At 37.1% G+C, this 24,671-nt stretch overlaps 1 protein-coding gene, 1 long non-coding RNA gene and 1 other non-coding gene across 5 annotated transcripts; 1 reads left to right on the top strand and 2 right to left on the bottom strand.

The window, feature by feature from the left end:
* On the top strand, nt 1-21,147 carry AGGF1 (angiogenic factor with G-patch and FHA domains 1). 2 transcript variants are annotated; one of them, XM_071802882.1, is made up of 14 exons: nt 1-377; nt 1,164-1,260; nt 1,738-1,943; nt 2,753-2,899; nt 3,975-4,163; nt 8,433-8,502; nt 13,375-13,486; nt 14,715-14,766; nt 16,097-16,198; nt 16,556-16,721; nt 16,970-17,052; nt 18,049-18,176; nt 19,089-19,188; nt 20,037-21,147. In XM_071802882.1, the coding sequence occupies exons 1-14, from the start codon at nt 207-209 to the stop codon at nt 20,235-20,237; spliced, it is 1,824 nt and encodes a 607-aa protein (XP_071658983.1). In that variant the 5' UTR covers nt 1-206; the 3' UTR covers nt 20,238-21,147. The 2 variants fall into 2 exon arrangements, with proteins under 2 accessions (XP_071658983.1, XP_065717432.1); XM_065861360.2 differs by lacking the exon at nt 8,433-8,502 and adding an exon at nt 12,364-12,718 and having other exon boundaries at nt 3-377.
* On the bottom strand, nt 18,099-23,650 carry LOC139826586 (uncharacterized). Of its 2 annotated transcripts, none has more exons than XR_011736746.1 (4): nt 23,190-23,649; nt 22,894-22,967; nt 21,837-22,140; nt 18,099-18,229 (listed from the first exon to the last, which is right to left on the bottom strand). It is a non-coding gene; the product is annotated as an uncharacterized lncRNA (long non-coding RNA). The 2 variants fall into 2 exon arrangements; XR_011736745.1 differs by lacking the exon at nt 18,099-18,229 and adding an exon at nt 21,085-21,619 and having other exon boundaries at nt 23,190-23,650.
* Nucleotides 22,362-22,490, bottom strand: LOC136115589 (small nucleolar RNA SNORA47). Its single transcript, XR_010653237.1, has one exon. It is a non-coding gene; the product is annotated as a small nucleolar RNA SNORA47 (small nucleolar RNA).
* Nucleotides 23,651-24,671: the final 1,021 nt, after the last annotated feature.

Here is a 24,671-nt window from a genome sequence, read left to right as displayed (position 1 = left end):
TCTCCAGGTCTCTTCCAGGTCACGCCGTTTTCCCGCTGAGAGCGGTTTCTCGTGCGCTGCGGGGGAACGGACGCGCGACCCCGGTATCGCTGCCCTTCGCGCCCGGGCGGGCGCCATGGCCGGGGCCGGCGGGCGGGGCCGCCGCCGCCGCTTTGTCCCGGGCGCTGGGCCGCGGCCGACGGGCGGACGCTGAGGAGCGGGCGGGCATGGCCTCCCCGCCCGGCGGCGAGCAGCGGGCTCTGCGGGAGCGGGTGGCAGCGCTGGAGGCGGACCTGGGTGCCTACCGCGAGCAGCTGGAGCGGGCGCAGCGCCGGGTGCGTCGCACCGAGCGGCTCTACCGCGAGGCGCGGGAGGACAGCGAGGCGCTGAGGAGACAGGTAGGGCCCCTCCGGGGAACCGGCTCCACCGGCACGGTCTGTCCCCCTCCCCAGCCCTTGAAGCTATCCCCGCCGCTGTCACCCACCGACCGGGCACCCCTCAGACCCCCGTATCCTGCCGAGCGCTCCAGCCCCGCATCCACCGGGCTGAGCGCACGGGCAGGCGGGGCCCGGGTCCCCCGGAGCCCGCCCGGCTCTCCCGGGCTGCGAGACCCCGGCGAGTAGAGAAAGCGCTGCTGGCTCGAGTTCGTTGTCCCTAGTAAACGTTCAGCGTTTGGCTCGACAGGTGGTGGTGGTGGAGGGGAGAAGTGTAACGTCTTCACTGCCAGAAAGTTGGTTTTGCAGTCAGAAGTAAAAACTACATTTAGCAGAAGGAAAAAAGCTTAAACGAGGTGAGGTAAAGAAAGTGTGGAAGAACTGCCCAGTGGATGCTTATGGCAAACTAGAGGAGTTTTTTAAATGTCACAGTTTGTCACCACAGGACAGTGCTTACTGCTTCAAATCCAAATCTTGAGGTCTGGCACCTTAAAAATAACCTTGTTTCAGTGGTTTTTTTCCTCCAATATGCTCCCCTTTATTCTTATACCTTTCATGACCAGAAATTGCATTTTTCATTATACCAACAGTTCAATTAGGAAATTGTCTCCTGTCAAAGATCAGTTGAAGCACCTATGATGCATTCTAGTTTTGTTTGAATTATAGAGTGTAAAATAGGCTGATGTTCTTTTCTGGCATAGACTCCTACAAGGCAGCATTGTATTCTGTAACATGCTGTTTTTCTTTCAGGTGGAAGAGCTCACTAAGAAACTCCGTAAGAGGAAGGAGAAAGATACATCTAGCGTAGAAGTACAGACAGAGGACTATGCTGTGTGGTCACAAGCAGGTAGAGAGGCTGGTGATTGCTTAAACAGGCTTCTAGAACAGTGTCTTATTTTGAATTTTTTAAAATATAAAATACATTTCAAGTGTATATCCTTAGCTGCATTAAACCCAGTAACCTAACATTATCTCTCAGACCATTTCGTATTTATTCAAGACATTCCTTTCAGAACAGGATAAAATTTAGCCTAGTCTGTAGCAGAATTCATGCCATTGTAACCTGTTAGATAGTAACATAGTTACATAGTAATCGCACACTTTACACACATGCATGTTTTACCAACTTTTAAAGTACAGTAAAACAAGACATAATTTGGTCAGTAAGAGTAGAATAGATTCAAAGGATCTACCTAATAGTTGATTTTCATTAGCTTACATATAAATAAATTTTGAGCTTAACATTTAAGATCCTGAAACTGCATTGTGTAAACTATTGCTTTGCTAATTTATGCAACTTCAACTTTTATTTTTTCCCCTGCAGATTATTACTACTATGAAAATTATTACAATCACACTGATAGTCAGGATTGTGGATCTGAACTGCCAGTGCAGCACAATCATGAAACTGAAGGCACTGAGCGTAATTCCACAGAGGACTCAGAGACAGGTGCTAGTATTCCTTTAAGGGTCGACACCACTGACATTCCTGAAGGTGGAGAAGAGGAAAATTTCATCCAGAATTCACAGGTTGTAGAACTGTTTGGGGTTTTACCAATTCTGGAGTCAGCACTCTAGTAATATTTTATCTCCTTTAAAAGATGTGCTTTTGGTCTTGATGTCATCGTATGAAATGATTTTTTTATGATGGTGTGGTGCTGCTGCTAACAGACAAACATCCTTGTGCTTTGAAACTAGTGAATGTGTAGTATGTTCTAAGCATAGCATACTCCTAGATTTGTTTTAAATAATAGGACAAAACAAACACGACATTCTAAACCATATGTTCTACATTGCCTGGAGGTGTGGCATTCTGTTATCAGCAGAATATATTCAATATGGCCATGCTGACTTCCTTAAAGTGTACTTTATTTCTTCTTCTCTTGATATAAGGAGGCAACATGTGAGGAGGAGAAAGTTATTGGGGAGTTTTATTGGTTTGTTTTGGTGTGGGTATTTTTTTGCCTCCTATTCAGCCTTCTTTTAGGTTGCTCCATCTCACTTAACTGATTTTGTGCCTTAGCATATAGCAACTGAAATGGAATGGAGAGCAGAAATCTGTATTAGGAATGTACTGAAGGATATTCACTGTGTGTATTCTTGATGCAGACCACTTGAATGAAGGTGAGGGGAAAATGAAAGGCACAGGTTAAAGTCCTGGTCCCACTGAAATCAGTAAACTACAAATAAATTTTTGTCTTCTTGTTTAATAGTTCTTGAAATGATCGAAGTCTGTAGAGCACTAATTTGCTTTATTTAAAATAGGACTTTGTAAAATGTTAAAGATTCAAGGAGGTTCTTTTTAGAAGACTACTTAATTTCTTGCTTTGTGATATCAGGAAGCAGAAGATACTTCAGTACCAGAGGGTTCTTTGGCAGAGAGCTTGAGAGCTGCGGCAGAAGCTGCTGTTTCGCAAACTGGATTTATTTACGATGAAAATACAGGGTTGTATTATGACCATAGCACTGGATTCTACTATAATTCGGTAAGGATCATTTTCAGAACACTTGGCATTTTTTCTCTATTGCAAAAGTTTTAGCAGTAGAAGGTGATGGTAGCAAAGAAGCAAGATCCAAGCTGGCTTTGATTTGAAAAACATATTACTGAAGACTAATAGTAATGGAAACTTGTTAATTAGTTGTTGAATTATTACTGTCAAATATATCATGCAAGGTGCTAATTCAGATTTCATCCAGTTCTTTTTGATGTCTCCTAGATCTTTAACTTCCTTGGCATTCTACAAATTTTATACTATAAATTTGCTCTGTAACTCTTTAAAAAGCTTGAGGTAAAAGAGGACCTGTTTAGAAAAAGACAGATTGCTGAACTAAATCTGTGAAGAGTGTGTTGAGAAAAAATACACAAAATCTTGTGCTTTTACTTCAGTACTGTTACCAACTCGTTTGTTATGGGAAAGAAAATATTTCTTCAAGAAAATATGTCAGATGGTGGATCAAAATTTCATAATGCTATATGTTTTTCATTAAGAGAGCTCTTTAAGGAGCTGTGGCTTGTGGGGAGGCCATGCCAGAGTGGGTTGCCTTGGCAGAAGCCAGGTGAAAAGTGTGAAAGGGAAGAAGCAGCAGAGACAAACTGTTATGAACTGACTGCAACTCTCCACTTCTCATCTCTCTGCACTGCTTAGGCCATGGGAAGGGAGGCAGAGGAATTGGGAATGAAGGAGTGAAGTAGAACTTGGGGAAAAAAGGGTTGGGAAGAGGTGTTTTGTCTTAGTTTCTTGTCTTCCAGCACTCTTTTAACTGACAATAAATTACGTTTTATTTTCACCAAATTGAATCTGGCACGTGATGGTGATCTACCTGTTTTTCTCTTGACGTATGAGCTTTTCATCTTATTCCCATTCCTGTTGAGTACAGGGTTTGAGAGACCAGCTGGATGGGCACCTGGTAGCCAGCCAGGGTCAAGCCACAATGGTTCTTTAGTACATTTAAGTTGTTTGTTTTTTTTTTTTAACTTAGCATGTGGTTCTTTATTAACTGTTTCTTTATCAATACTTAAATAAATACATTGTGTAACATTGTTTTTTGTTTCTTATAAAGGAAAATCAACTGTATTATGATCCAGCAACTGGAATTTATTACTATTGTGATGTGGAAAGTGGCCGATATCAGTTTCATTCACGAGTGGATCTGCAGTCTTATCAGGCCTCTGGTACTCAGCACACCAAGGATAAAAAAGGGAAAAAGAAGAGAAAAGAACCGGAGCGAATTGCTGCAAATGAGTATAAGGTAACTTTAGAACTGATGGATAGAAATGCAAAACCTTTTTTTCATGTTGCAATTTATGGAATGGATACATATTTTCTGAAGGATTCAAACATCTTTAAACCATATACAGCAGGTTGGTAACATGTAGCTAGTGTTCAAATAGTTTTCCCAGTGAGTGTTGAAGGATGAAACTTTAAACTTGGATTCCATCACTTTTTCACATTAGAATGAATTTGGAGTACACTCTGGACTGGATTTATGTCAGAAATTGAGTGCTACTTCAGTGTCTTGGTTTTAAGGTTTTGGCTGGTTTTTTGTTTTCAGTTGTTCGAGTGTTTTTGTTTTGTTGGGGTTTTTTGTTTTGGTTTTGTTTGAGGTTTTTTATTCACCTGATGAATCAAAAAATGGCTGAAGGTTTTGAAAATACACACACACACAACCCTTTCTCTTTGGCTCTGTATTCCGAAGTTTTTCTGTTGACGTTTTACTCTACCATCATTTAGGATGGATGAAATGTCTGTGAAGTTCTAATTCTTTGCATATTATCCTCTGCTGTTGATATTTTATTTGGTCAATAGATTATTGTTGCACATAGTGTGTGGATAAGCTGTACATTGTAACAAATGCCCATTGTAACTAAGCTGTATCTTAAGTTACAGAAAATGTAACTTCTTTTCTGTTGTTTTTCTGACTGCTAATAAAGCATACTAAGTAGTACTTAGTGGCCACCTTTAAAAACATTGCTCACTCCTAAACACCAAAAGTTTTATTGTTAACAGCTATTGAACCTCAAGAAGCATTTTCTCAATGAACACTGTTATTGATGTTGAATCTAGTTTGTATAGTCCTATCTGTGAATTTAGTATATTACTTAAGATTTAAGTGAATGTTTTTATTTATTCAGTTTGCAGTGCTCCTTAGCTTGCATTATTTAAAGCTATTGCTTTAACCATTTTGTAATTTCATTATGTAGGCCTCAGTCAAGCTGATTGGTTGAAATCTGAAATTGTTACGTTAGTATACAAATACTCTGACATAACACTTACAAAATGTTTAAACTCTGCATTGATACTATGCATCAGGAGTAAAGTCTTCTGAAAGACTTGAAAATGGAAACTGTTTACATTAAGAACCAGTGAAGCCAGGTTAAATACATAGTGGTACTTCATGGATTACAGATTTTATAAATAGATTGTGACTAGTGTGGGAGTTTCTACTTTTTCAGTAAACTTAATGTACATCATTTCACTTTGAAAGCTTGAAGAGGATACTTAGCAACACTAAGTGTAATGATCCCTTTAGGCTTAAGAGAGGGGAGCTAATGCAGCTGAAGATAAGAGTTTTACTCCTGTCCAAGTTCTGGGCATGCTGTGTGCAACCACTGAATTAACATTCTGCTAATCTCAAAAGGAATTGTTGATATGGATCTTTATTCATCATGTGTCAGGCAAGCATCATGACAAGTTTGCAGGAATGAACCCTTATCATATAGTGAAATTAATAAATCTCAAACTTAATTCTGTGATGAATTCTTACATATTGACCTAAATTAAGTGATGTGCAGTGGCATAAATAGCTCTGACCTAACAAAGAATTTTGGCTACTTTTTTGGAATCCCATACAATCCACTTCTGTCATTTGATTATACTACAGATAGCTACTTGCCTTTAGCTTGTTTTATATTGATGATTTTTTTTATATAGATGGTCTTGTTAACAAATCTTTTGTGTGAAGCTTGTACAGTAACAAGGTAGGAGGTAAATATCCACTTTTTATCATGTGTTTTATTAGTGAACTGAGTGCATTTGTGAATTAGCTTGTTTGACCAACAAGATAATAGGAAAAACATTTCAAACAGATTTTGTAGTGCACAGATCTTTGCATCTGTGAACAGTAAGTGAAAGTTAGTGCTACAGTAAGAGTCAAGGCTTTTTCCATTTTTTAAAACCAGAAAAGAGAGAATACAAAGTAAAGTAAGTACTCTACAATTTAAACTTCAAAAATAAAGGAATGCCTTTTTGTCAGTACACTTTTATGTAAATGCATTTTTAGGTTTAGAAAAAACAAAGCACCTCACTGTCATATTTTATGTAGCTGAGTTAAAATACTTTGTTCTTGTTGTGTGGTTCTTGCTCATATAAGAGATTCATTCATTAGTGTAAATAAAAGGTTACATTACAATAAAATTATTAGAATAAAATATTATATTTTTTTGTTATAAAACTGAAAAAAATAGTTTGTAAGTTGCACCATCCAGTTCATAGATGCCTCATATTTCTGAGCAATATTGTAATCCAGTTTGGTCTGGTGTTGATAAAAGCACTAATTAGTTATGCTAGTTATTGTATTATTTACATCCTAAAGCAAACCCAAACATGTCTGGGTTTAAGCAGAACTTTACTTTAGGTGTTGTCTGTTGATATGCTTTTCTACATTCTTAGGCCCAACCTTCCCTATTCCCTCTTCCACTCTCGACAAAAAAAATCTGAAGTTAAAGTAACACCTTCCCTGAATACTGATGAAATTATTAAAGTTGCAATAATTATTTTGAAGATTAGTACTTCATTATTGCTTTTCCATGTTGGTTATTAAATTGCGCTACTAACCTGAAAAAGGCCTCCAAACATTACCTAATTTCTTGACCCAAGTAGGTTTTACCCAACTTTATTTTTCTACAGCCAGTACAAGTAGGATAATGGTTTTATTGCCTGGTCTGCAGACCACTAATAGTGGAAAATAAACCAATAAAGCAGGGTTTAATTCGGGGAATATGTCATACACCCCCTGAAGATTATTATTCTTGGTTCATAAGAATATGCATGTGAAGAGGGGTAGACAGCAGTAGTTACAGAATCTCAAGTACACAAAACACTTGTTAAACTTGTTTTCTTTTTAAGTTAAAGGAGTAAATGCAAACAAGTATTGACAGTTAGCATTACTTAGAAGTTGTCAAATACAAGAACTAAGAGAATTTAGCAGCTGCATGTGTAGATTATCACAGCAGATACTTCTACATAGATGATACTGGTAATTGTATAGTTTTTATAAAAATTGCACATGAGTTTTGAATGGCTTTATCTATTTAAACCAAAGTTTGTCTCTTTAATCTCAAAAAGACCATAACTAGACCAATCTGTTAACTCTCTGTTTCTGGTCACAGGACAGTTTTTTTTAGTTGCAGTTTAGTTTGTAGCTATTGTGAAGAACTTGATGTGCTCACCTATCTTACATATAGTATCTCTTTCTAAGTAGTAAGTCGGGATGCTTAACACTACAATGTATTCTCTACAAATATTGCAGCATTTTCAAAATGGGAATATAAATCTGAGAATCTGAAGAATAAAATTTATCTGTTAAAATATTATTGTATTTTTAATTACCTTAATGAGCAAACAAACAAACAAAAAACTAAAATGAATTTACTTCTAACTACGGGGGGGGAAGGGATAGAGGAGGGTGCGAAGAATGCAGGGGAACTCACGCTTAATATTTCCTGAGGAATATTCCTAATTTATACAAGAACTTTCTTTAAAGAGATTCTTTCTTCTCAGTCACAAAACTTCTGTATTGCAAATAGTTTTGTTTTGACTTGTGAGACTAAGTATGCTGCCTACATGCTAGATTTTTGATAGGCAATCAGGGATTTTATTTGCCATAATAAGCCTCCGTGCTGCTTACATAAAGAGGGTGGGTGGAATACTTTGAAACTTCCAGGCATGTAGTTCAGTTCTAATGGTTGTGGTAGGCAAAAAAAAAAAAGCAAACCCAAATAACAACAAACAGTGGGGCAAGAAATATCGTGATTGTCTCCTGTACAAGAAAAACCTTAAAGTATGTAAATTTATAACTGTTTAAAAAAAAATCACAAGGTAACATCAATGACAATGTGATCTGTGGCACAATATCTAGATCCAGTGCTTCCATACAGGTCGGAGAATAGACTGTGTGCAGGAGTGATCATGTAGTTCTGCTTGCCGGATTTGGGCTGTTAGAAATACATAGCAACATTTAGATGCAGGGTCTGTCATAGGCTTTTTTTTTTCTCAGAAATTATTTTTACAGTTATTCTTAAACTACCATCTAATAAATTTTATCTCAGTGTGGTGCTCAAAATTAACTTCTGCCATATTCTTTTCCACCACGAAGCACTCTAGCTATTTTGATAGGAAATATGAGGCTTTTGTAGTAGTATTTCCCACAGAACTCTTCAAGAAGTGATTTTTTTTTTTTTTTTTTTTTTTTTTAAATCACATGTAGTTTACTTTTTGCTGATATTCGTCCCATCTTTAGGTACGTCAGTTGACAGAAACCATGGCTAATCTGAAGATTTCTTCTTTTGGATTGGCAGCTTCTGGTGAAGGTAGAGTTCAGACACCAAACACACCAGTCTGTGGATGTTTACCTTTAACCTTGATATTTTTATTAGAGGAAAAATAATATCTAGTAGTTGATATTTAGGTACCTATTTTCCTAAGGGATTTTTTTAAAGTTATTTGATCAAAATCAGTTCATTCACAAAGTAACTTTGAAATTTATTTGAAACAATGTGTAAGTAAAACATCTGAAGAAAACTTTGATGGCATTCTAGAATATTTAGCAAGAGACATATTTAGCATCGCTGCATTAACGTAGGGTGTTCTGGCTAAAGAAACTATGTGTTCTTTAGGTAAGGCTAATTTATATTTGTGTTTCCTGTATTTCAGAGCTGTCCAGCAGTGTATAAAATGGGTTCTTTATGACATAGGAAGAGCTTTATTCTTTCTCTGCCTTTTAGTTAGATTTTTTTTTTTTTTTTTTTGCATTGGGAATTCAAGTATTGTGTAGGGTGGAAGACAGTAACTGAAGTACTTGTGAAATGGTGCTAGCAAGTGAAAGCTTAGTCATCTGAGTGAAAAAGCTATTTTAAGCTGTTTGAAAATGTTTCTTTAGCAAAATACTGAATTTCAGATTAATATTTCAAATTGAAAGAGTCAGTGCTAAAGGTCTAATATTAAGCCCTTTAGATGAGGGCATTGAGTACCCAGGGTTCCGTTAAGTCGCCTACTGAACTTCTAGCAAACTAAGAAGCAAGAAGACTGCATTTCTGAAAAGTTGTATTTTTTATATTTACACGTTTTGTATAAAATACATTAATTTAGAAAACAATACAGTTTAAACAGTACATTTCTTAGAATTAAGCTAATTATGCTCGCAATAATTTTTCAAGTTCTAATTTGTAGGCATGCTGAAGAATTGCTGAACACGCATGTTGATCAGGCATTATGCAGAAAAATGTGAAGTCTTGAAAGACAAAATGTCTTGCTCTGTCACAGTAAAGCAGAAAGTATAGTTAAATGCTTGAAATATTGAGTTTTTCATTAAAACATCTTCAGTGACTATGGTCATTCATGTATATTTTGTAAGTAAGCCAACCTGCACTTCAGAAGGTTGTTACCAGCAGTTTGTGGTCTATTCTTCATAAAGCAAAGCCATCAATTCACATGAACATGACTTGCATCCCATGAGGAGTGATCTTTTAAGAATTACATATTATAAAAATCCTTATTTCACTTGCAACTGTGGCTGTCTTTGTCAGGGATGCGGAAATACAAACCCACTCAGCCCTGTAGTTAAGCAATAGTTTATTATGGATCAGATTTATCCTGCTTCTCAACTTTACTCATGCCTAGTGAGAGAAAAGCCAGTGATTGTATTATCATACCCAGTAGATACGAGGTTTTTCATGGCTGAATCAGATAGAGGCAATCCATATCCAACATATGACTACTGAGGTAGGTATACTCACTATTTAGATGTATTAGGCAAAGTGACATACAAAGGATTATATGTGCCTTGTACAATGGTATAACAGATATGGTTGTAATCATGAGATTGGAATGAAGAGTTAAATATCCTGACCTTAAGAAACGAAGTGCATTTCTAGTACTTGTTAGGTCAATCAGGATGATATTTACTGAGTATTCTGTTGTATGGAGGCAAGGTGTTGGGTGCTTTTTGAATAGTTACATTTTGATGCATGCTGCATATGTTTTGTCTAAGTACACTAGCCATATATAATGGAGAAGGATTTCTTCAGCACAAGTAAAGACCCCCTCAAATGCTTTAAGAATACATTCAGCATTCATAGGGTTAATTTTTAGATATTGTTAAGATGAGCATTTTAATACAAATCTGAAATCATAAATGGCTCAAAATACATATTCTTTAGAAATACAATTTTTAAATCCTCAATTTTGTATGAGGATTTCTAAAGGCACAGATTACGTTCTTATTAGTACTTAACAGAACTATCTCATTTATTTGTTTTCTTAGTAGCTGATTGTAGTGATAGTGGGAAAATACAGAAACTGCTGAAAACAGGCGTAATGGTCATATTGGCAGAATGTTTGTACAGAATTCTTGGCCTGTCTGTAAGAGTGGGTTTTTTTAAATTCCTGTTTCCAACCCAGAACAGTATTTGCTCTTTGGTCGCTAGGCTTTGAAACTGCATATTTTTATTTTCTAATATAGAATATCTGAAGTGATACCAAAAACAAGTGTCACTGGATTCATTGTGGAGAAAGAGCTGAGTGGTTGGAGCATTGTACTTGGGCATCGTGCATCAGTCATCTGTTGCTTTGCCTGAGTTGTGATTTGAGCAGACTGTTTAGTTTCTCTGTTTTCAGATTAGATTACTAAAGTTTTGGTAGCTCACAATATTATCGTAAGAAATACATATAGGATTCCAGAGCAGCTTGGTATGTTGGGTATCAATCTAATATCCATACCAAACATAAATATAGACAAAGATAAATACACTGAAAAATAATCTTAAAAGCGATAATCAGATTTGCCAAAAAGATTTCTAATGGAATTCGTTTGTCTAACATGTATGAACTGTGTAGTCTTACTTTCAGCAGGATTGCTGTGTCTCTCTTTAGACAGTGACTTTATGATCCTGTTCTTTCTTGGTTCCAATACTTAGAGGATTCAGGGAGGCGGGGCTAGTGCACTATAGAGAAACCCTAAACAAACTGATAGTCCTTCAGTTTTAGCTGCTATAGTATGAGGTATTTTAAAATTTGCTGATTGTTTCTAAGAATTTGCTGTCTTATTGAAAGTATTTCAGAATTATACTGTGAAGTCCATCCAACATCTTCCCTGCTGGGCTGAGAGGAATACTTATGTTTGTCTTACAGCTGTGCCACTGAGTTTTTACAATTCTGAAAAATGAAAGAGTGTTAATTTCCATGATGTTAACAATCATGTTAATTCATGTATCTTGAAATGTAAACTGCTTTGTACAAAACCTTATTGAGAAAAGCCAAGGATGTTTTTTATTTTAGCTGCTGTGTTGCTATGTTTGGTACAATTCAGGGCAACTGAATGCATTCATTCTGAATCCAAGAAGGCAAATAACTTCTAATCTGAGATTTTTTTTTTTTTTTTAATGTCTTAAAGCTGTTTCTCTCTCCCACTCTTGGTGGTCATATTAGATTGGGTATTACATTTTCAAGGTACTCTGGCAAAATTATTCTGAAACTTTAGATTTCTCAGTTAAAAAAAATGTTGATGGTGGTTTTTGTGTTAATAAAATCAAGTGGCAATGAAAGAACCTGCAATGATTTAATCTGTCTGGTATTCAATTGAGAAATTTGTTACAGTAGAAAATGGATTACTAGTAGAAAGGTTGCACATAGTATAAATTAAGTTCTCTACAGTATTTTGATGAAAGGCTTTGTTAAACTGGCAGTCTTGAAAGGAGGAAGAGCAGGTCATTAGGTGAGCATGGGTGGAAAAAATGAGAAGACAAAATCAGGAGGAAGATATGATGAAGATCAATTAAAGAACTTTTGAAAAAGTTGCAAGAATTGAGTAAGAGAGGGGCAGAAGTGTCACAAAAGCAAAACTGGAAAATATTCAAGAAACTGTTGCACAAGTTTTAAAGTGTGGACAAGGATCTTAATTTTGTATGTGGAAAGAGGAAGGAATGTGAAGTTTAGAAGAGGAATGCGGTCACTTTCTCAAATAGAAGATTATTTCAGTCATGTCTAGTAGAATGTGAAAATATTTCTACCGAAATATTCTGTTGATTGCATGCATTAAACTTTCTGGAAATTTAACCATTTCTTAATAGTTGCAAAAATAATTCTTCCTAGTACATAATGTACTTACAGACTGATGGCAGACTTTAGAATAACTCAATCTGTAAAGAATGTAACATTTTATAACTCCCCTCCAGGATTTGGACACAGAAGAGCAGAAATCATCTAACAGTCTGAATTGCTTTTCCACTACTGAGCAAGTAAGTTCTGCTGAAGAAGAAGAGTCTCCAAATGTAAGAAAGAAGACTAAAATGGACACAAAAGCCCGAAACAGTTTAACAACTAAAGAATCAGTTTCTACAGACAGTATAAATTCACATTCACGCAAAAGTACACCAGATACTGGAGCATATACAGATGACAGTAGAACAGCAGACACAGAGAGTGAGCCAGAAGAAGGTGAAATTACAGATACTGAGTGCGAAGCCTACAGCAGTGAGGATGAAGTAACAAGTGAAGAAACTGCTGATTCAGAAGACTCAGAAGATGAAGGTGAATTATTGTGGCTTTTTTGTATGATATTAGTGTATTTTTCCAGGATCCCATTAAGACCAAACTACAAGAAAGCAGTTTGGATAATTTAAAAAAAAAGTGCCTGTGACTTGAAATACTTTGAATTAAAAAGTGTAATACGTTTACCAGTGTTTGTTTCTTTCTCAATACTTGCACAGTAGCCAGGAATAAGTAGTGGTGTTTTTCTGAAAGCTGTTTAGGGGTATAGCCTCCTGTGCCTGTGTAGAAACCTCAGTGGTAGGTTTGTGGCGTGGTGAACCAAAAGGTGCTGCCTTTTCTCAAAGTAAAATTGTGTTCTAAACTGTTAGGAATAATGGTCCATGAAGTCATAATATGCTACTAAATTCTGTGAGTGTATTTATAGCTCATTGCTGTAACTAAACAGTTGTGCACATGTAAATACCAAGAATTAGGAAAATATTTTTAATACTTTAGTGTGCAGTCCACCTTTGAAACAGCAGTCTCATCAAAGTTTTCTCTCAGATGTGCTTATACTTTATTTTTTCTGAAAGCTGCATAGGAGTCAGCCAGATAATGGCTGACCATGTATCATTTCTTTGAAAGTTGTGGACTTTATGGGTAAAACTGTAATTTGTTGGTACTAATGGGTTTGTTTTGTTTTTTAATAATTATAGATGAAGAAAAGATCTGGCCTCCTTGTATCAGAGTAATTGTAATAAGATCACCAGTTCTACAGACTGGATCACTTTATATTATCACAGCAGTGAGACCTGCTACAATTGGAAGGTAAAAGTGAATGGAATTGATTATTTCTGAAACTGTACCTCACTTCAAAAGGTGTGGGTTGCTCGTCCCCACTCCTAGCATGCAGCAGGTGTGAGGTACTCTTGAGTTAGGTTAGCGCACAATAAGAAATTTAGGTCATGTCACATAATGTCATGCTTGCTGTGATAATAGCATCTGCAATTAATGTAGCTCAGCACTCATGCAAATTTGTTGGTGATAGCTGGATCTTGTGTCTGAGTCCTAGTGGCAGCATAGTGGCTAGTCACTCTCTGAAAACTGGAGGTTTTTTTCTAGAAGGTAAGTAAACTTTTTCCTGGATCACTAAATTAACTTATTTTTTAAATGGAAGAACACATTTCAGAAATTCAGTATCACAAGGAAATATATGCTGGACTTCCTCACACATTTGAATTCCAGTAGAGTTGGTTCTTTGTTTTTAAATAATAGGTTGAGGTTTGTGCTAATCTGTATGCATTCTTCCATTTCTAATATTAAAAAAGAAAAAAAAAACTGGTTTGTTCATTGTGGATGATGAATTGTAATGATGAATTAATGCTTTCTCGCTTAGTTACTGAAAACCTCAACCCTTTTCAGCTGCTTTTATCTAATGCTGATAGATGTGGTTTGACTTGCTCTTATAGCTGGAGTTTTCTAGATGCATTTGTGTGAAGATTAACAGATGACAATTCTGCTTGCAATTTGCATATAGGTCCTTTGCTAGTTGCATTGCTTCTTCATCCCCTAGTATAAGAAAATAATGCACAAATCCATTCCTCTTACTGCAGTGGTTTTGACCAAAAAAAAAATCTATACAGATTCTTTCATTGCTTGTATTACCTGCCTAACACTACCAAGAATTCAACTTAAGCATTGAAGACTGATGCCAAAATGCACTGAAGAGCCTGAAGGATGCAGAGTGCAGACTATCATGTAAAGGCTTTGTATAAGTATAAAAGTTCAGATAGAAGAATCAGGTTTATAGATAAAATGTAATGGTACAGCTTTATCATATATTCATTACCTACTGTGTATAGTTAGTAAATGGAAGAAAGGACCTTAAAGCAAGTCTTTTCACTGTATATATTGCAGCACAGTATGTTACATCTGTAAAACTCCCTGATAGCTCAGAAAAGAAACATGATAAGGTGCAACTGAAGCACACCTTTTGTAAGCCACTTATTAGACCTATTTCTACGAGTCATGATTTCTGTATCAACTTCCCTTCCAGAGAAAAGGATGCTGGACACACACTTCAGATTCCTGAAGTTGGAGTCAGTAAGGTAACTCTTATTTCTGTCTGTTGGAAGGTAGATCAGCATATGAATGAAGCTTTAGATTTCATGGCTTTAAATTCTGCAAAATGATATGTTAATTTTTTAAAGTAACTTTTAGAATGGAATTTGAGTTTAGCCACCTTTGAAATTAAGAAAACGTATTTTACTGAATGGGAATTTAACACAACCAACAGTGTGATTTCAAAGTCTAGAAAAGCTAAACTTTTTTTAATTGGAATTTTACTAATCCACAGCGTCATGCACAGGAAAAAAAAAAAAACCCAACACCATAATATGAATCTTGAATTTCGTAGTTACTGAACTTGAGGAAAACTTATTAGTCTAAGTATTAATGGTATATAAAATATTGATGCCAGCTAGTTAGAACTTTGTCATAAAGTAATCCTTGCAGTTGAGCTCAGAACAACATTACTGAATGTAGCAACTGCTATTGCTCAAAGATGAGAAGAGACTTGTTTTAAATGAAGAGGTTCTTCCCAGATTGACTCTGTTTTTTTTTTTCTACTATATCTAAAGGGATCTTTGTCAAATTTGAAACTGTCACTTTTTTAGACTTCTGTTGTTACTGGGAGTCTTGGTAAGCCAGAGAAGTTGATGTCTTGGTTTGCTCAGTGGCCATTTTTTGATGGTAGTGTATATCTTTGAGTTTGGCCAGGAGCTGTGTTTTTCTCTGTGGCATTGGGAGGAATACCTATATATAATTGCAACAACAAAACAAAAAAATTAGATTGCTAGTCTCAATATCAGAAAGGATAAAAAAAGGACAGCAAATGACTGCTAGTTGTGTCTTGGGCATTAAGATGCAGGTGAAAGTCAATTATGTGAAATTTACAGGAGCATGGCATTTAGGGAGCTATTTTAGATAGGAAAGACCAAGTAAGCTGAGGCTGTAGAATGAGAATCTTTTTTTTAATTGAAAGAGAAAAAAAACAGGGTGCTGTAACATAACTTGCATGGAAAACAAAACACTTCTATTTATGAGAAGAGTTAAAAATGCTATATTATTGAATCTTGCTATCCTTTAAGTAAAGCATACTTGCCATATTGAAAGTATATACTTTTTCAGTACTGAATTAGTTAACAGTCAAAATAGTTATATTATTAATAGTATACTTCAGCTCACGCTGTTGTGGCCCACTAATTCTCATTTTACATGGATGAAATCAGAAGGTGTGGAAAACTATTAACTTAGAGTACCAGAGCCACTCATTTAAAAAGGCCTCAAAATATATTCTGAAATCTTACGTTCAAATAGCATGTAAATTGTGAAGTATTTGCTTATTAAGAACATTTCACTTAGGCTTTTATTTATCAGTTCCATGCAGAAGTGTATTTTGACCACGATTTGCAAAGTTATGTTCTTGTGGATCAAGGCAGTCAGAATGGAACAGTTGTTAATGGAAATCAGATTCTCCAGGTGAGTACCTGTTGTTAATAATGCTGTCTACATTGCAGAAATCTGTAGCCATATGGCAATTTTACATACATTATGGCAAATCACCAACAAGGTCATTGGAAGGCTTCTTTGATAATTAATGTCTTCCTTGGTTCCTTTCTATATTTAGGGCCACTTAAAATACTTCATGTTTGGTTTATATTAGGAAAAAATCCACTATGGTTGCAGTTGCTGGAGTGAAATACTCACTGTAGTTAAATAGTCTGCATTGTGAGACCAAACTGAATTACTAAATTATGAGCAGTAGTCATGAAACAGACTTTGTACTCTTCATTAGTAATTAAGTAATGTGGCTGCCAAAACTTTCTTTTGCTGTAGCCTAAAACAAAATGCGATCCCTACATCTTGGAGCATGGAGATGAAGTGAAGATTGGTGAAACTGTGCTTTCTTTTCATATACATCCTGGCAGTGATACTTGTGATGGCTGTGAACCAGGCCAAGTCAGAGCACATCTTCGCCTGGACAGGAAAAAGGAATCTTCTGGTTAGTCATGTTATCACAAGATATGTTTTTTTATTATAACTCTTTACTTTATGAACATAATAATTAATTCTGTTTTCTTGCAATTTTCTTGTCAACTGGGATTCGTTCTACAATAGGTGATGATGTATTTTCTTCTTGGTGCTTGTGTCTATGGATAATGTTAGAACAAAATTTCTCACGTTTCTCTTATGTTTCGAAACAATGTTACATTATTAATTAGAAATTCAATCCTATATTCTTCCTTTTAGTTTGCCCAGCGCTTAGCAAAGAAGAGAGGGAGTTAGTCAGAAGAAAAGCATTGAAACAGATACGGGTAAAATATGGTTTACAGGTGAGTTTATGGTAAAAGTTGATGGTTTCAAGTCTTCATCTACTTAGTGATTCCTGTTTTAAGCCATAGACTACAGTGAATAAGAAAAGTTCTCATGTGCACTCAAACTTGAGCCTGGTAGTTTAACTCTTTTACTTTGTACGCTAAGTAATAATTATTTACAAATCTGTCTACAGAGACAGATGGTGGTAACAGGTTGTGTAAAAATTTTAGGAAAATAAGATCCATTCCAAGGTGTACAAGATTCCTCATCCTTTTGAGGTTAAGATCTCTTAAGACAGTTCTATTTTTATTTCTGCAAATTAAGTTTGTAGTAAATTGCAGTGCTATCTTTTATTTGGAAAGAAAAAATAATGAAAATTGAAAAAATGATGGAAGGAGGAGGGAAATTTAAGTTTTTATTTTAATTCCGCTTTACAATAGATGAATGCCAGCATGAATGTACAAGCAATATAGTATGTAAATATTTAAGTCACTTCCAGTTTAGAATGTATTTGAACTGTGGGATTACATCTAGCACTTCTAATAAGTATTTGCGTGGACAGCAAAATGCCAGCATTTCTCTAAAATTCTTCAACTACCAAAATAATATTGATATGGGATGTATATACAGGTTTAGTTCTGTAATCTATTCTGAATAAATAGTTGCTGAAGAAGAGGCTAAATGTTTAAACAAAAAGTCAGTGGCATGTCCATATGGTTTCTGCTTAATGTGGTGAGATTGATTCTTCATACCAAGGAAAGATGCAAGAGAATCTGTTAATTTACTTACAGCCTCTGTGAAATTAATGAATTAGGCAATATTACATTATTATGTGATGATGGCAATAATAATATCTTACAAGGTACGACTGTAAGGTAAGAAACTACTAAATGAGAACTGTAACAAAAAACTATAAAATTTAGAATTAATGAAATAAGCAGAAGCAGTGATCAAAAATAAAGAATTTAAAGCCCACTTTCTCTGTCTTGATGTAATAAAAACTGCTTATAAAGAACATAGAGTATGAAGACAACAAAGCACTGAAGAATCCCAAGTACAAAGACAGAGCAGGAAAACGCAGAGAGACTGTTGGAAGTGCAGGAATCTTCGAGAGAGATGATAGTCCAGCTTCTGTTCATACGTAAGTTTGTTTTGGGGATGGGGGAAAATCCTCTGTGTCCTTCCCTACTGAATCTTAAAGGATGATAAATTGAGAATTAATTACTAGCATACAGTTTGTTAGGTTATGAATTACCTGTATATAATGTGTTAGGAGAGGTAGAAAATGGTTATCTGTTCTCACTTGCCAGTTCATATGCTCTATTAACTTCTCACCTTCCATACAAAATCCAACTTGGCAGTAAGGATGCTTAGATCACATTCTTACCAACTCAAAAAATCAAGGAACTCACCACCTGCACTACTGACTCCTTCAATAGTGTCTGTTTTTCAGGTGTCGCAATTTCTATTTTTCCTATCCACTCACAGTAATGTACACATGCAAATCTTTCACCTGTAGTTTCTTTCATGGTCAGTATCCAGCATATCACAGGACGTCCATTTACATACTCTTAAATTACACTTTAATATTTTTCTTTAATTCTTTGCTTCTGTAGTTGCTTTTTGGTTGTTTTGTTGTTTGTTTGTTTAAGAAACATGAACTTGTAGGTGCTTGTAAGTTAGTAAAAGGAAGTGTGAAACAATGCAATATTAGTGTTTGGGTAATGTAGTGATACTGTCTTTTACATAGTGCAGTCAATTCCCACCCATGCTGTATCTTTTAACTCCAAAAGTAAGCAAGTAGTTCAAAAGGAGTTTTAAGAAAGCTGGTATTGACAAGGCAAGGCTTTGGTAACTGAAGATACTAATGGAAGAACAGGCAAAAGGTTGTACTGGGGTCTTCTGGGTAGTTCTTAATGGAGTAGGAACAGCATAGTAGTTCTGGTTTCTAGAGCAGCATATGCATGCACCTTTGTGTCTTTTGCTGTTTGAGTAGAGAGTGTACACTTGGTATTAACTCTTACTTATCAGTTATCTGAAACTTTCTTCAAAGTGAAATCAGCAACAGCAACAAAGGACATAAAATGTTGGAGAAGATGGGATGGAAGAAAGGAGAAGGCCTAGGCAAGGATGGCAGTGGTATGAAGAATCCGGTAGGTCTCCCTCATTTTTACTTGGAAAAAAAAAAAAAGGAATAGAAATGTATTTGCAGTAAAAAATGTCAAATTCTAACCTGCTATTCATTTGAAACATTTCAAAAACCAGGTTAGGAAGGATAATCTCAGTAGAACTAATCTAAAATATTTTTTTACTTGATTAATGAAGTATTTTGAATTTTTTCAGTTATTTTGTCCTTTGAATGGAAAATCTCCATAATGTCTGTATTTGTTAGGAAATTAAGCAAGGGAGGACAGGCAGCTTTGGGGCATGGAATTAATAATCTCACATTTTACTACAAAGCCTGGAGGAAGACTAAAGTAATTTTCAATTATGTGCATTCAAGATGGGCTTATGGTGGAATCCTTCACTTTCTCTGAGGCCGACGTAAGCACAAAAATCAAGCTAGATGATGGACCATGACAGAGGAAAATCTGCCTGAAGTCACTAGCCAACAAGTTCTGGGCCTCTGGCAGCCATGTTAGCCCAATTTTTGTCACCAGAGATGTGTTGTCTTTTGGCAGTAGTGTTGCTCAGAGCCACTCTGCCTTTTGTTGTCAGACTGCCTAGCACAGGGCTCATGAGCTATTCACTTGGTGAGAAGTATTTCTCAGTAATGTTAGTGGCAGGTGACATTATTCAGCACTCTAGATCATAGTTCCAGAGCTGGTGATTTGACGCATCATTTTAACAGTACTTTAGATGTCCATGTGGCATCTACATACAGTAGAGCCTTAAAGAGAAGCACTTGCAAAGCGGGGGGGGGAATTACTATGATAAAGTATGATTTAAAGTGTTTAGAATAACTAACTTGCAGTTACAACCATATTAATGTGTTTGACAGATCCAGCTTCAGTTACATAAGATGCATGCGGGTTTGGGTACCAGTAGACCATCATCAATAGAAGATGTTCAGATCATTCAGAGCAAGAATAAAAAGAACTGGGATAAAGCAAGAGAAAGGTTTGCTGAAAACTTCCAAGAACCTAAATCACAAAAGGAGATGCCTAAGATTACGTCTTGGGTTAAAGGGACTGTAGAATAAAGTATTTTGTCCCACGGCAGGGTAATTCCTGCGTGTAAATAGTTGAAAGAGAATTTATTTTTATTCTTTTCTTTTGCTAAAGCAGAAGTTTGGTGATATGTAAAATACAGTTGTGGAAAAAATTATACAAGACTAACTCTGTGTTAATTGGTTTTCTGTAGTCCTGATGCTTTTATAAAAACACATTTTTAATAAGTGAATGGAATTTATGGGGATATTCAAATTTAACTACTTGAAAGTGATTCTCATCATGAGCAGGAAGTTTCTTTAACTGTGTTTTTAACACAATTCTTCATGGAAATCAAATATCTGTTTAAGTTTAAAATGATACGTTATGACCTGAACAGTGGTTTAAAAGCAAGGTAAAACAAACAAGAAAACTCAAATCCTCCAGACTGCTATGAACAGCGTATCATATTGCCTGTTCCTTTCCTGTATATTTATCCATGATTGCCATGAAATGCTTTGCAAGAGGTACACCACTCTACAATTCATACAGTTCAGTATTAGTCACATACCTCAACTTAAGAGGGGAAAAAAACTTTTTAAATTATTCATCAGTACTGTTAAAAAATAAATACTGTACTCCATGAAATAAATCACCGGCATTGGTGAAGAAAACAATGTTCAGACTGCTTATACCAAAATTTTCTTCTGTGAAGAACTTGCCTGAGATTTGTTTAGTAAATCTGTATCATGCCTTTAAAAGAGGAGGTATGTTTAGAAAACTGCTGTTTGTGTGCATTATTTGTTAACTTCTTGTTCAGCTACATCCATTGCTGGCAGTGGAGTTCATGCAAGAAAAAAACCTCAACCAACCTATTTTAGCAGGGAAAGACTGCCAAACTGAAGCTAAAAGCATGGTATTTATTGAAATGTTCCTGAACACAATAAATCATTGTCAATTTAAGCAGTGTTCTTCTTGATACTATCTTGTGTGGATACTGGATAGGAGTGCTCTTCTAAAGTAAGAAAAGCTTAATCCTGTTTTATTCAAGTTAAAATTCTCATACTTGCACAAGCAAGGGAAAGTTTGTAGTCTCACCATCCTATTGGATCATACTTGACAGTGCTTGACAGCTGCCTGTGAAATTAGGACAAGTTGCTAGCTATTTACCTTAATATAGCTTCAGACACACAATACGAAGCAAAATACTCAATCTGTGTTGAAACATTAAAGCACTGAAGTTTAACATCCTGAAGCACACCATACTTCAGTAGTATAAAGTTGAAGATGCAGTTACAAGCAATCTGCCTGCAGCAATATTACATTTTGCCTTTTAAACAGTTTGTTTAGTCATAGTTATGAATTACTGGCTTACTTTGCTGTTGCATTCCTTTATATTGACAACTTCACATTACCAGAGGCTACCCATTTCCAGCTGTGAAAAAAAAATGTTCTTTATGAAAGAGCTACATCTTAAGTTTTAACTCACCACATATCTAAAAAGGCACTTCTGCTATTAGGAGGGGAAAAAAAAAAAAATCTGTATGCTTGAAGTTTTTGCCTTTTTTTTTTTAAGTTGATCTCTGTGGTTTTAATAGTATGTCAAACTACAAATCTCAATCTGAAGGGAGAGCAATAGGTCTTGTACACACCTTAGTCAGAACATTAGCTTTCCTTTTCCCCAATTATGCAAGTAACAGCTCTAAGCAAAGTGAATCACTGGTTTATTGTTGTCTTGTGAAGAAGAACCTTGAAAGGATTTAACTGAGTTTGTAATTCTTAAAGTTTCTGAAGACATTCTTTGCTTTCTGTGAGAGGCCATGGTCTCATGCATTCAAGCACCGACTGCTTTCAGTACTGCAGTTTCCTCTTCCACCGAACCGTCCCATATAAAGCACTGAAGCTTAGCTGCAGTTCAGTGTTGATGTGACAAATTCCATTCTCTCTGGATGCTGCCTAGGAACATGGAAAGGGGTGCCATTAATATATAGCATTGTAACAAAACAACTGAAAATAATGTCTGACTAACCCGTATCAAGCAGGTTGTGAGCCTTTATTGAGTAGGAAGACTTGTATTGAGTTAAACAGGGCTTTTTCACATCCTACCTTAATGACCTCTTACAGAGTTTTAAGTATGAGTTAGGTGAAAGCCACCAACAGTGTGCAAGCCTTATGTGCAAATGCAGTACTGCTTTCCCTCATAGAAGGAGGGGAACATGAGTTGCTGTTGCACTATTATAATTTTGGAGGCTATAACCAGTAAGATACAGCATAAAGTTTAACTGTCCTACCTTCTCAGTCCTCCAACCATCCTGTTGTCTTTCCCAACTTATAATAGTTAATATTCATCACTTAGTTGAAGTTGCATTTCTATACATCCAGGGTCTCACTTTAGCAGTTTATTGTGTATACATAAATAGTGCTAGTAAATATATATAATCTTTAAGCTGTTAGACTAACGTTACATTTATCAGCTCATATAAACAGACTGTTTTCTGTAGTTCTAACAATGAGTTTTGCAAAGCACCAACTTAACAAATGAGTTTCTGAAATTTGAAATAAACTAAGAAGAGTAGGTATGTTCACATTTTCAGTGCTGAACAACCCACCTGGCAAGTAAAACCGGAGTGCACATTCATCACGTGAAAGACACTGGCCTAAACACCTCTGAACTATTCTATACTTGTGAAATATTTTTGCAAAACATACCATAGATGAAAACGGAGTTTCTGATCTAGGGAGAGCAGGCCCTTTGCTGCTGCAACTGGTTGTATGAAGTGTACCTGACAAATACATAACAGCAGGAAGACATCAAAAATAGCATCCTGTTATGAACAAGATGTTTTTAAATGTGCATGCCGACACGTTTTTCTATATGGACCTTTTATAAGTGCTGCTTACCTTTGTGACTACAGAGAGTGCTAATTTTTTCTCATCCAGTTGCTGGCTTACAAATGTTTTTCATCTGCATCTTATTTTAATCTGGCAATAGTTGATGAACATACCTGTGCAGCAGTTTTGATGGCCCAGCCAGTGCTGATCTTGGCACAGCCTCTCATCCGTCTCTGCCCAAGTGTATCGGTGCGACTTCAGCGCTGCAGACACACGCCGCCTCTCCTGCTGCTCCTCAAGCTTCTTGGTTAAGGCAGCGGGAGAAACGAGGTTTTGGCCCGGCCGTCCCGCCGGAAGGGCCCTTCCTGCGCGCACACGCAGCTCCGTGCCGGGGAGGCCGGGCCCGTCAGCGCCTCCCGCCGCTTACTCCCTCCACCCCGCACCCAGCCATCCGCCCGCTTCAGCCCCCGCTTGGGAGCCCGGGAGCCAACCAGCCCCGGCGCCAAGCCTGCCCTCCACGGGCGGCTTTGACCCGCGGAACGGGCCGCCGCCATCTTGCCTCGTCCCGCCTGGCCAGCGGCGGCACCGCACGGGTGTGGCCGAGGGAGGAGCGCGGGCCGGTATCCACGGCTTGTGTTTGAGCTTAAAACTCCTCCTCCTCCTCCCGACCCTCCTCCCTTGTCCCCTCCCCCAGCAGCCCGGCCTTCCCGTGGGCTCAGGGGAAGGCAGAGAGTTGGGGTGTTCGCCGGAGGTGGCATCCGCTGTGGTACCTTGGAGCAGAAGGCGTAGGGAATCCATCACAGCAGGACAACGTGGCCAGAGGCCAAACAGCCACAAAAGAAAGCATATCCATAGATAGTCGTTTAAAAATATCTTTACACGACTTTGTTTAACATTTAAGATTAGAAATTATCCTGAGAATGAAGGAGTAGAATCTCAGGAGTGATCCTGAGAAAGCGATGTCAGGAGGAGTCAGCACAGCATTCACCTGAGCCAGGAGAGCACCTTGTCCGTGAAGAGCTGGCTCTTAATATGCCATCGCTGCCCTTCTGCTGTAAATGCCTCACAGCCGCAGCTCCTCAGCCTCCCTCTGCTCCCCCTTCATCTTCTCTCCCTTCTCTAACCAAGGATTATGATGACAGACTGGCCTTGTCATAGCAGTCTCAGGTCAAGCCTGGTTGCTATTGCAGACAGTGTACTTGGGCCACACCTCAGCTGTTGGGCTTTGTGAGACTGAAGAGTCCACATGGCTGGTCAGGATAGATTTTGTAGTACGTTGGGTCTTGCAATAACATCTGTTCATCCTTTTCCCTCTTTAGTCCTTCACTTTTTTTTTTTGTTTCCCCTGGCAACTTTTCTTTTAGATCATCAGTTTTTTGTTGTGTTTTGTTTTTTGTTGTTGTTGTTGTTTGTTTGTTTTTTCATTTAGCTAATTTTTACCCATCAAAAAACATGGAAGTGCTAATTAAATAAAATTGTGACATTTACTTGAGTTACCACCATCACACTGCTCACTGGATTTGTTTTTTCAGACTTTTATGCTCTTTATTCAGCCTGTACCACCACTGGGCAGGAATAGTTGAGTAAGGCTTAGTGTGAACCAAAATCAGGTTGCAATTGCTTAACTTCCTTGGCAAACCCCTAATACTTCTGTT

The sequence above is a fragment of the Patagioenas fasciata genome, chromosome Z, assembly GCF_037038585.1.
Source record: "Patagioenas fasciata isolate bPatFas1 chromosome Z, bPatFas1.hap1, whole genome shotgun sequence".
Classification (NCBI taxonomy): Eukaryota; Metazoa; Chordata; class Aves; order Columbiformes; family Columbidae; genus Patagioenas; species Patagioenas fasciata.
Note: the sequence above shows the minus strand (reverse complement) of the source record. Positions and strands in the feature narration are given on the sequence as shown.